At 40.8% G+C, this 13,281-nt stretch overlaps 1 protein-coding gene across 3 annotated transcripts in view; it reads right to left on the bottom strand.

Moving 5' to 3' along the window:
- Window positions 1-13,281, bottom strand: part of LOC101479501 (tetratricopeptide repeat protein 28) — a 192,123-nt gene that overhangs the window by 73,399 nt on the left and 105,443 nt on the right. For all 3 annotated transcript variants that reach the window (XM_012917361.4, XM_004544255.4, XM_004544257.4), the window contains 2 exons: window positions 9,577-9,724; window positions 1,205-1,477 (listed from right to left, as the gene is read on the bottom strand). In XM_012917361.4, the coding sequence (XP_012772815.1) occupies window positions 1,205-1,477; window positions 9,577-9,724 (421 nt within the window). The remainder of the gene's footprint in view (window positions 1-1,204; window positions 1,478-9,576; window positions 9,725-13,281) is intronic.

Below are 13,281 nucleotides of genomic sequence, written 5' to 3'. Positions count from 1 at the left end.
AATCCATACTTACTGCAGGCATTATTTATTTTTGAGCAAACAAAATAGAAAATTCCCAGCAGCGACTGGAATTTGACCATTTTAGTGGAATATATTCAGATGGAAAGATACACAAAAGAGACAAAAAAGAAATAAACTTCACTGGAAGGTCACACTAACAACTTTTATACTAGAACTCATCACGATACACAAGAATTAGTCTAAAATATTTGCTACATTGAACATGTACAGACTACTTTGTAGAGTGCACGTGCCTGTTATGCGTTACCGGGCAAAACAAGCTCTTCAGTTTTTTGTTTTGTTCTGAACCTCGAATTTTTGAACTGTGTTTGTGTGACATGGGTAAGTTAAATGGACTGGTACTTATACAGCGCCTTCCTTCTCAGCTGAGTACTTAAAGTGCTTTCTACTGCAAGTCTTATTCACCCAATCACACACACATTCATACGACGCTTTTATCTTTGCCTGAGCACTTTCTAACATTCGCACGCACGCGCACACACGCGCACACACGCTCCGATGGATGCATCAAGAGCAACTCAGGTATGAAAGTAAGCAGAGACGCAGTACATGAGTTATGTAAGGCTGGAGTTGAGGACAAGAATGCGTTTTGATTAGGGCTAGCATTAGCATGCTGTAATGCTTACAGTGATAATCTATGTGGCTAAACATACTGACAAGGTGATCGCTAACAGCCAAAGCTTAATGCTCAAACACTGTTCAGACTGTCCTCGTGCTTACATCTACTTTAAGCACAAAATATACTGCGGCTAATGGGATCATTTTATTTGGTCACAAACTAAAGAAACAAACAAATTAGATCAAATCTTTCGTAATTTCACAATGGCACAAATAACAAAGTTAGAAGATTACATAAAACCACAGTGTTCATTCTCATTAATAACCACCCAACAGCTGCTGACTGATTGACAGACACTGTCATCACCAGTCCAAAATACTGTATGATGACTGATCACAAAGATTTCACTCATTTATTAGCTGTTTACATAATTTAACAAGAAAAAATGACAAAGGGCTTATGAGGATCTGAGCATTTTCTCTCTATTATTTATAGTTCAAGATTGTTTCATTTTAAACAATAGGGCACAATAATGAAATGCCACACTCTGGGAACTTTTGTGTCTAAGCAATCTATATTAACCTATATTATCTGCATCCAGTCACCCCGAGTCAGGGGTCTTACCTAAGGTTTTGGCCACTTCCAAGTCCTGCTGCATGTAGCTCGTGCTCTTCTCTGTGTTGCCCAGGGACCAGTGAGCGCTGCTGAGGGCAGAGAAGACGGAGCCGCGTAGCTTGAGGCTGCATGTGCCGATCTTCAGTGCGGCTTCTAGCACCACAACAGAGGCCGTGTGGTGGCATGCTGTCAGCAGCTCCTGGCCGATCACAGAAACCACCACAAATGGACTTTTGTCCAGCTTCATCTTTTGCAGCTGCTGATAGGTGGGCTCGAGAGACTCTGTGCAGGAGAGACACAAGCAAGCCAAGATTAGAAACAGACTACAGATTATTCCAATGGAGAAACTTGTTCTGACACTCTGATGGGCACCGATATCTGACACTGACTGCAATAACTGTTATGTGTTTAACGTCTCCGACAAAGGTGACTGTTGTCTGAATTTAGATTCTACTTTTCCTCCAGTAACAGTTGTGTTTTGTCTGCCTCAGTAAGCATAGCCTGCAGCCTGACTGACTGCTTTCACTGACAATTTAACAATAACTCAATATACGAGCCATTTTTCTGTTCTTCCACTCTGACTGGAGTGATCAGAGGCAATTTCCAACAGTTCTGTGTAGAAATAGCAACAGTTTAGACCACTGGGGGCAACTGTCTTTACAAACCACAGAGCAAAACCAAATTTGTGCCTTTTCCTTCAGCTAGTACGGATATTTGAGGGAATTTAAGGGAATGGCGCACAATGAGTAGGTTTTGAGACAGTTTTAAAAGTGATGGGGAAACGACTGCAGCTGAAGCACAGCAACAGCATCGGTGGAGAAATGCAGAGCAAAGGAGATGCAGAAAGGTGACCTCCGAAGAGGCTGAAAATACACACAATGACATAAATCAATGGTGGGCCACGTGGGATTCGGGATTCAAAGGCCCCTCCAGACTTGCAAAGTCCTCCGGCAGATATGAGCATCAAACCACATGAAGGGTGAGTAAGGGAGGCTTACCCAGTTATCTATTTTTTCTGCCGTCTACTGATGCATTAGCGTTCTTCTGTTAAGTACGCATTTGAATTCATCAGAGTAAATTCACACGGCCCTGTATTTGCAAATGTCCCGAGGAGAATTGCTACTAATCAGGGCAAAGCGCTTCACAGAAGTCCGTGCCTGTACAAACGGGTACGCGTGACCAGATGTGTAGTCTACAATTCGTCGTAACTCAGTCTGAGAAACATCCACAGATGCTAATTCACCTAGACACACACACACGCACAATATGAGATGCATCCTCACACAAGCACTCAAAAGCATAACTGCTGATGCTCTTTCAAGAGCGTCGCTTCTGTTCCAGGACTTGGCAGAGTGTCGTGCTTATGGAGACAGTGCGTGCATATAATATCCATTCATAGCTTGTAATTGCTGTCGGAGTGACATCAAGAGCTGACTCATAAATCAAACACTGAGAGAATGCTTTTTTAAAAAGGTGTCATGGCTGCTGCATTCATTCGTTAAACAGGTAGTTATGACAACATCTGACTGGATTGTTTCACACACATACACGGGCTTACAAACAAACGCTTAAGAGAATAGAGTCGTGGGCCAATAGAGTGCTGTGAAAAAAGGGCTGAGAAAGACCCCGTTCTGATTTCTGATTTTTTTGCATATTTGTCACAAGTAATTGTTTCAGATGATGACATTAGTTTTAACAATTGTAATTTTTTTAAAAAAATGCAGTTTTTAGATGATTATTTCATTGGTTAGGTAAAACGCCTATCTAATAACGGGTTGTGCCACCCCTGGCAGCAAGAACGGAGGTCAAGTGTTTGCAATAACTGGTGATTCTTTAAGTGTGGATTTTGAATAGACCACTCCAAAACCTGCATTTTGTTCATTTTGAGCCATTCAGAGGTGGACTTGCTGGTGTGTTTTGGATCATTGTCCTGTCACAGAACCAAGGTCTGCTGGAGTTTCAGGGCACAAATCGATGACATTTTCCTTCAGGATTTTCTGGGAGAGAGCAGAATTCACTGTTAGAGCAAGTCGTCCAGGTCCTGAAGCAGCAAAGCAGCCCCAGACCATCACACTACCACCACCATGTTTGTTGGTGTGATGCTCTTTTTATGAAATGCTATTTTAGTGGGCTCGCCACTCACGAGAAGGTTCACCGCTGCTCCTCGTCTCACTGTCTCAAAGCCTTAGAAATAGCTTGTGTAACCTTATCCAGACTGTTTCTTTAGATCTGGGCATGATGTGTGTCATTTTGAGATCATTTAGTCTACTTCACTTTGTCAGACAGATTCTATTAAACAGATTTCTTAATCGAACAGGTCTGGCAGGTCTGGTGTGACAAGTCGAATTAAACTCAGCTTTCCAAAAAATGAAAAGAATGAAACCATAATTTAAGAACTGTATTTTTTATTTACCCAGGTGATCTTTACCCGATATTAAAATTTGTTTGATGATCTGAAACATGTACATGTGACATATGCATATGCAATAAAATAAGAAGTCAGGAAGAGGGTGAATATTTTTTCCACAATACTGTATATGAAGCAAGAATAACAGCCCTCGTGTCGCAGAAAACATCTAACAGAACATCATAACGTTGTACCTCTTTCTCGCCTTTTGCCTTTTAATATTGCTTTTGCAGCCAGAGCCATACGTTCCTTTAGTGACTGGATATGTGCAGAGCATGACTGCATACAGTATCACTAATGCACCATAGTCTGCCTTCCATTTCATGTGAATAAAGATATAAGGCATGCACTCTCCCTCCTGCATTAGGCACACGTGTCATCAGCGGGACTGGTGAAGCTATAAAATACTCTTTTTAATTTTTAATCCCTCGATTTCATGGAAATTGCCTCTGCGATACAATATCACTCGATAAGATTATCTTTACCATCCTCTCCCTTTGAAATTAATGTAAATGTTTGCTGCCAGCTGGATTTCATTTGTGATTATGACGAGTTAAATACAAGTCGTGGAAGAAATCTCATTAAAAGACTAAAAGTAAAATATTTTACCTGCACTGTCAATGCCACCCAGCGCTTTGTTCGTTAGGCAAAAACGCCCCCTGTGAAGAGTTGTGTTTCTTTTTTTCCAGCAGTGTATTCGGTTTGGAATCAAATATTTTGGCTGCTTTACTTTCTTTGAAATTAACACAGCAATGTGTTAACTCGCTGTGGTTTATCGGTCAACAATGCAGTTTTTACCCCTAAAAAATAAACTATATTAACAACTTCTGGTAGGAACAGTTCATTGTCTGACTTGATCATTCACTGAATCTGTTGAGAAAAAGAAAAATGCAGAATAAAACTAACTAATCCTCTCAGCAACAAAAAAAATTATTATAAATACATAAAAATCCTCCTTCCTTGCTCTCTCCAGGGAGGTCAGCTTGCTAGGCTGCAGTGGTTTCCAACCTTTTCCCTCTTAGTACCCACACAGCCTTGTCAGATAAACTGAAAGAATAGCATTCCCTTTTAATACCTTTCATGTTCAGAAGAGTAATTTCAAAACTGTATTTGGACAGCTTTCAGCTTACCATTTCTAATTTATTGCTTCATAGTTTTTTTTTCAACAGACCATCACTACTGGCACACTACTTTACCCATAAGTCACTACTTTTGGATACTATTTTGTTTAACATCTCTTCATTTCTTTATGCTCCGAGATCAATTTCACCCACATACCTTTCACTTATTTCCTGTTTCTTTAAGAGGAATGTCATTATAAAAAATATAAGAAATGTATACATAAAAAAGGGCGACTTTTAAAGATTAGAGACCAAAGTAAGACCAAGATATTCAAACTACTTTATAATGTTAAGCTCCTCCCCTTGTAGGAAGACGTTAAAATGCACCACATGACCACGCGTCAGTGCCTATATAAGAATTAAAGATGCTTCTTGGAATTAATGATACTGAATTAATCATACTGCCCACTTCATGTTGTGGTCTTCTTCTGTCAATACTTTAGTAATGTTAGTCGTGTCAAACAATGTGATTTTTGTACTTATGAAGGTTGTTTTTTTCCAGAAAATATTAAAAAATATTAGTTTTTAGGTACAAATTTGCAATTTATTCTGTTCATTTTGTCAGATTTCTTTTAACTTCCATTTCTCAAACAACCTTAAGTTATCTAAGCAAATTTGCTCTAGCCTTTTGTATGGTCCGTATTACTTTGTTCATTATAAAGACTATTTTTGGTCACTCTGTAAGACCAAATTTCAGTGATTTTCTAAGCAGCCTGTCCGTATTTTTCATTAGTTTCCCATATTAACTATGCAGCCAGAGCAGGGTATTCACTTTCCTTTTGAGTCCTTGCACTACTGAACGATGCAATCACATTATTTTTTTAAGCGTTCATATATCACATCCACTATCTGTGTCTTCATCTGTGGAGATTTCACTCCAATCAGTCCCTTTTATTTTGCTGCTGGCTCTTTGGGACTGCTTCATAATTAAATGTGGCTCTGAGCGATTTTTTGGTTTAAATGAATTTTTAAAAAGTTGTTTTGGAAACTTTCATGAGAAAAAGATAGCATTACTGTCTGACACCTCAGTCAAACGACAGCTGTCTTAACATGCTTTTATCTTCCTCATTCAATGGTTAGGTCATTCATTTAACTAATACTTAAACTGCTAGCTGTACTTGAACCAAAAATATTTACAACTTTTTCTATCTATTATTATTTTTAAGATGATGCCCATGGTATAAAATCAAGTGTACTTTGCATTAGCAGGTATTCTGCTTAGTTGCCTTAAGACACACAGTGCCCAGAAACTCTAGTTAAATGAAAATCTTTTAATAGCAGCCTGGGTCAATAGCTGCCACACCATGTCCTTCATGGTTCAACTGGACTGAGCTTCAAGTGAAAAACCTTTTTTAGTTAGCATGTGTGTAAAATAACCCAATGATTAACAATTAAGAACTAATGGATCCTTAAGATTCTCTCTGGCCCTCGAAGAAAACAAACAAGACACAGAATGAGAACAGGAAGAACAGCAGGAATATTCTCCACGGGACCGAAACACAATAATAACACACTATTTCCCCTCAGTTTAATAAAGTATTCTGATTCTGATGACATTAGCGAAAACATAAGAGGCTGCGTTGTCACTGCTCATGCCACTCAGTGCAGGGCTCGCAAAATTGCTAGCCTGACGTCCCGGGGCTAGCGATTTTTCCAGTCGGGCTACCAAAATCCATCTCAGCTCTGCCCGTCGGGCTATCATAGGAAGGAAAGATATGTCAATGCTTTTGCATTCTTTCGCAAATGTAGCTGAGTAATTATGTCATCGATGAGCCACTGTCAATATGTGACACATTGAAATCGCGTTTGAGTTTGCGCTTGTTTTTTGCTTTCACTTTCACTTTGCGATCGCGCGAACTGTGTGTAGAGAGCGGCAGCACTGATTGGTGAGTCACAGATTAATTGCGCACCAATTCCTCTGGCATCGTCTTATCAATCGTTAGCTTACTATCAAACATGACAAGTGAAATCTCCTGCAGCAAGCTTAAACATGTGATAGATGTTGATTGCGCAGAGAATTGCTGATCGTTATGTAAGTATGTGTAAAAGCAGATGGAGTTACGCAGGTATTTTAGTTCTGCAGAGCCAAACAAGACAGGTCAGGGTGAAGAAGGGGCAGCCAAAGAAAAGCCTACCACAAATCGGAGAAGTTATGACAAATCAGACTATGAGGCAAAAGGAAAGCGCAGCTTTTTTGGTTTCATGGACAAAAGAATTTATGTGGCTGGAATATGATGAGCTAAATAACATAATGTTCTGCCGGGTGTGTTGTGAGTTTCCCTTGATTTCTGAGTCGACAAGCGCCTTTGTTACTGGGACCAGTCATTTTAAGAAAGACCCCATCAGAACCCATGAGAAATGTAAGAAATGCATCATTGCTCAGTCTGCAGTATCTTTCCCAGAACAAACACCAATTGCAAAAAACATACTAAAAACAGACCAAGCATAACAAGAAGTCCTGAAAAAGCTGTTTAGAACAGCGTACTATGTTGCAAAGAGTGAACTACCATTGGCAAGATTTAGCAGTCTTTGCAAACTTCAAAAAGCAAATGTCCTAGATCTTGGTTCCACTTGCTTCTTACTGAACACTGATTCATGTTCTACACAGTTCTTGCAAGTTCATAGAAATTTCTGTTCAATTAGAACCAAATATTTGAGTTGATGATTGTAATTTGTTGTTGTAATTTGTGTTTTAAATATTTTTAGATTGATGTTTTGTTTCCTTTACAATATTATACTTAAATGTATAAAATTGTCCTCTTTTTTTATTCGGGCTACTTAAATTTATTTTGGGCTACCAAAAACTGAAGAGTGCCTGCCCGAAGGGCTACCAGGGATTTTGAAATTTTGCGAGCCCTGCAGTGATATAGGTGGACAATGTTGATGTTATAGGAAAAAACGACAGGAGATTCTAAACTGCACGTGTGCAGCAAGCCTTTGTTGGGTTGAACTGTACATAAAACAGTATCGTTTATCAAAAGACAAACGCCTTTATTCAGTTCTCTTTGGTCCCTTCTTCTTGTCTCATTCAGGGATTTGTTTATTTTGAATAAATGTTATCGGCTGGATCTCTTCACCCAGTGGCAAACCATAAACCTAACAGTGATCTGAGCAGTCTGAAAATAAGTTTGTTGAGACGAGCTAAGTGAGCGCTGCAGTCACAGCTAGATATAATCAACTGTTTCTTGTCATCAGCTGCATGGTTTATATGCTGATGAGGAAAAAAATGTATCCAGTTTTCACCAAAGACATTTGTACTACGATAAATTTGAGCCAACCTAAAGACTTTTCATAGTTATAACAACGTTGTTACCACCAAAGGCAAGCCAGCAAGAAACCTATTACAATGATTATATAATTAGGCTTTTACACAACTAACAAGCAATATTTTGATAAGTACTTTGATAAATGCTTCTTTAAAGTGTTTAAAGTGGTTTTGATAAATATAATTTGGCGTTAATTAGTTCCAATTAAAATGGCAGCAGAGGTAACGAACTCTGGATCCTGAATTACTGCACGGCTATTAAACGTGGCAGACAGAAACATGGCACTTTCTGCTTGAAGGAGAGAAAGCAATGCTCGCCTACCTTTCTTTCACTTATCAGGGGACTTTGGCTGAGTAACACTGATTATCCTCCCTGTTTGCTGGCGTAACATTGATTATCGTCCCCTTGTGCCAGGAGTCCCTCTGAGAGGATCATTGCTCTTAATCCTTTGACCTAACTACCTCTCCTCAACACACCTTGGATTAGGTCCTCTGGTGTTTGCCTGGCACTCTGGGAAATAGGGTAAACAATTAAGAGATTAAGTGGCTTGGGCTAAATGTTGGTCTACCCCTACTAAGAGGACCCATTCTGGTCCATAATGCTGAGGTCTGGGCTCACACCCAAAGCCTTTTTTTGTTTTGGTTCCAATGGCAGGCTTATATGCTCACTGTCGTTAAGATGGGCTTTCCATTCTTTTCTCTCTTTGCAATATTTTTTGTCGCATTTGCACAAGAATATTCAGAGGAGCACGGTATTCAATCACGGAAATGCTGATTCCTCACTGAACAAAGGCCTTCTGAGCTACTGATCCACTGCACAGTGCAGTAATTTTTGGATTATAAAAACAAGGCCACATTTATTCAGAGGCACGGCATCAGAGGAGTTTGGCAAGGAGGTGATGACAAAGCGAGACTGCAGGATGACTCACAGTCTACGCTGGCAATCTGTGCCATCTAGATCTGAAGCATATTAAATTCTCCGCAGTGGTCATCTAAAGTAAAACTGGTGCCAGGTTTGTTTGAGGCTCATTAGGCTGGCCCATACGGATTACTCATGGACAATCAGGTCGCTGCAGTTGTTTGATACAACAGATAACAGTGCGCAACAAAAAAAGACCACATTTTAGTGACAATCTTGGCCTGAATACGCTACTTATAAATCCACTCAGCTTTAAGAAGAAAAAGGCTTACACAGGGGCAGACACAGACAATGGCATTAGTGCTGGATGCTCATTAAGATAACAGGCTATCAATGTGTGTCAGCCTGACTGACAGTAAGATATGCTGAAGCTGCAGGCGTCATTCCTTAGAATCCGAAGGTAAGTGCTTGACACCACCAGTCGCTCACAAAGACAGGAAGATGGGCAGATAGAGAGATGGCCTGCCCACAAAACGGGTACAAAACTGACAGGTAAAGTCACCTCAACGCATTTATTGACTGAGCGAGGATTATCTCCGAGACAGGCTTTTAGGCTGCTGTAGGACAGAAACGTGAATAAGGTGAAGCAGAAAAAGAGTGACACACACACACGAAGACCTGCTGACACGCGCGCACAGAGTGCACGTGTTCACCTGCCACATTTCTCACCTCGTAAGGGCGACTTCATGGCGGCTTCTACCATGCCCACCAGTAGCTGTAGGCTCTTGGGGTCTTGGGCCAGCCCCGAGGCGAAGGCGGCCAGCGCGTCGGCATGGCGTCCAAGGTACTGAAGGGCAACACCCTGTCGGAAGTATGCCTGCAGAGAGAAGGAGGTAAAAGAGCTATCAGTGCTCAAGTCTTCTGCCACAGCATGGGGCTTTATTCAAACACATTACCAGACACACTCATTTCACGCCATTAGCATTTTTTCCACATGAGCAGTTTTCTGAACATGGCACCTCTCTCCTTTGTATTCCCATAATAGAGTGATCACTGGCTTTTTTTGTACTTGTTAATTGGATTATAAGTTTTACATAAATGCACATGTTACACTCTGGCTGGCTGCCTTCTCAGGAGCAACGATTGTTTTTCTATTCAATTTTTTTTTTTGCTCTCTGTCTCCTTGCTGTGGGAGTAAACTGCACAAGTCGAGCGCTGGGATTTCTCTGGCTGTTAGAAAAAAAAAGTGATGGGAAAGAGAGAGGGGAATGAGACAGAACTACTTACTCAAGTCTGCCTGTAGTTTAGAAAATAACACCCATAAATACTTCAGATTACTTATTCTCTTTGACAGTACACACTTGTAAAAGAGTAACCCAACTGCCCAGTCTGTTTTTGCTATACTTTTTTTTTTTTTAAACTTCAGATATGTATTTGCGTAATGTTTTGGACACATGGAAGAGCCTTCAAAGAGACAGAACTCAAACAGATTTGTCATCCAGTCATTTATTCACAGAGCTGGGAAAGTCACATTGTTGGAAGCATAATAAATCAGTACCATGAGGCAGATACTGCATGCAACTTGTAACATATTGTATCTTTCTGTTAGAGACTAATTCTTTTTTTTTTTTTTGGAACATTGTGCACACTGAAACCTAAAACAGACGCTGTCTCTGCGATCCAAAGCCCCAACAATAAGTGTGCTTTCCCCCCCGCATGTCTGTTTGGAATCACTAGCTGCAGAGAGATCTTTCATCCAGGCAAGTAACTCAGTATGTTTGTGTCTAAGGCCCGATCAGACAGAAATCCTACTGAGTTGTTAAACCTGACTCTGGTCCAGTCTTACAACACCAGCAAAGAGAGATGAAACTACGTTGCGCTCATTATTCACAATCCAAACCGATAAATCCCCTTCAGGAGAAAGCAAAGTGTCTCCCAGAATAGTCATATATGGGCTCGTGTCGCACATTTACAGCTACAAAGCAATAAGAGATAAGAGTCCCAAAGTCTCCCTTACGCTGGTGTGTTTTTTGTGCGCTGGTTCGTGTGTGAGGGGTAGCAGCAGCGGTCCAGGCTACCATCTGGCTAACTTCTCGCGCGGTAGGCAGCAACTCCACTCATAGCTTCCAAAAGTGACACAAGGGCTAATTTGCCATTAGCATCTAAGAGGCCTTTTCATTAGCCTTCCCAAGCTTCTCTGTTAGCACGACTAGCAAGTGAGAAAAGCAGAGAGGATTAGGGAAAATGAGACATGACATCGAATTTACAGAGACCAGTAATTAATTTCGCTTCCGTCCGAGACCCCCCACTGACTACCAATCTCTCTCCAGACCTGCTGCCCCCCACTTCAACATTTCCGCCGCCCCTCACTTGCATCACATCTCCAATGAAAATGACGACGACAGAGATTAAATTCAAAGCATTAACCTTTGTTCTAACACTGTTATTATATGAGTGGAGCACGGTTCAGGGAATCCGCTCAATATTAATTGCATCTAGCAGCAGTGGAGTTTGGGCAGGATGCACTGGCTAGAATTGAGAGACCCCACAAACGTTTTGCCCAAGGGAACAAAAGACATTTAAAAGCACTTCTCCCTTTGATTAGATTTAGCCTACAATATGACTGCTCTCCCTTTCATTCTCTTAAGCGCCGTACCCTGACCGAGACGACCGGGGAAAGAAGATGAAGGGAAAAAGATGTATTTAAAAGGAAGGTTTGAGTCAAACCAAAAAAAAAAACGTCCTCTTCTTTAATCACTTCATTGTAGCTTCTCTCGTCCTACATAAGGTTGAAAGACTAGACTGGCTAGAAAATACATTGAAATACTGGAAAACAGAAGCACAACACTGAATGCATCACTGCAAAAGTGACAGAATCGATGTGCCATACAGCCTTATAAGATTTCTTCTTCCATTAGTCTCCCATGGGCTTCAAAATACACCATATGGCTGCACAAAGACATAAATGTCACATAACCTCAGCCTCGGCATAATCCAACAAGTCAATTCAACCAAGTACCGCTGTTAAAACAGAGGGCTCCACTGAATTTACATTGCAGTGGCTGAATACTAATTAGGGACAATGGTGATCGTGATACTGATGAGAGCTCAAGATAAACCGAAACTGACGTACAAGTAAAAGACTGAATAGCACGCAGCAAAATCAAATAGTGCTGCAGAGATAATGTCGTCAGGTTAGTGATGCTGTTAGCACGGATTGAAGCATTTTGGGTGAAGTAAAAACAAGATGTTTACCCCTACACATTTTTATTTGAATCCACGCTTAAAAGGATCTTTTCTAAAAACACAGCAGCATCTGCTCAGAGCTGTTGCTACAGTGATTAGCACAGCCTCTGTAGCTCTTAGCCAGACAAGAGAAATAAACAGAGGTACGGTACAGGGAGCATTACAAAGAAGGAGGCAGCATCGCAGATTTGCTGTGACCTGTCAATGTACAACATTGTATGCACAACTGAGTGTCAGCGTCTCATCTTTCAGCCAAGAAACAGCTCCCTAAACAGGAAAGAAAGAGAGTCACTCCTGCCAAGTTCCCATGCAGCACATGCCCTCCTGAAACGTGACACATCTGTTTGGCATCTTTTTACAACATGACATCGACAAACCAAGACTTCGAATAATGTGTTTTGCCAGAAATTCAATCCGGGGTGAATTATTGAACCTTCTTGCATGTTCGGGTCTTGTACTTAATGCAGCAATGTGCTGATACCACAGAAGAGTGGATAGAGAGGGGAAGGTTTGTCGTTCGTACCCGTGGGTGAATTCTGAGAGGGCTTATGTGCATGTGTGCAAATGCGTGATTACGTGTGAGTGTGTGTGTGAGAGCAAAAGAGAGAGCCTACAAAACACATATGAATAAGAGACAGGGTAAAAGATTTTCTTCTTTCTCGAATATTTTAATATTTCATGAATCCTTGTTTGATGTAGTTTTAAATATTCATGCTTTTATGCTTAGGAGGAAGAGGGAAATGATGCAAAAAATCACCGCAATACACTGTGCTAGACACTGTGGGGAACCAACATTCCCTGTGCATATACACAAATAAGCTCACGCACACCGCTGAATACGCTCTTTCGCTCTAACAAGCCACTTACAATGAAACATGGACAATATTCTTCAAGTGACAGCTCTGTTGTTCACAATAAGGCTCACAGTCAGAGCAAGTGAACAGAAAGTTGACAAGATTAAGACTGTGAATTCGGCGCAACACCAGCTGTTGGAGGCTCTTTTTCTATTAGGAGATTAATGTCTCAGCATATGTCCTTGCCCCCTTCTTAGGCTGTACACTCTAACCCCAGAGGTGTCCTCAGTCCCTGGGAACATGTCTGTGTTTCCACTTGTCGAGCTTTCCTCAAGATCTCGGGGTTAAAGAAAAAAATCTAGTGAAAACATATATACGACTACCAAATGGATCA

The sequence above is a fragment of the Maylandia zebra genome, linkage group LG12 (assembly GCF_041146795.1).
Source record: "Maylandia zebra isolate NMK-2024a linkage group LG12, Mzebra_GT3a, whole genome shotgun sequence".
In the NCBI taxonomy this organism is placed as follows: Eukaryota; Metazoa; Chordata; class Actinopteri; order Cichliformes; family Cichlidae; genus Maylandia; species Maylandia zebra.
This window is presented reverse-complemented; position numbering and strand designations above follow the sequence as displayed.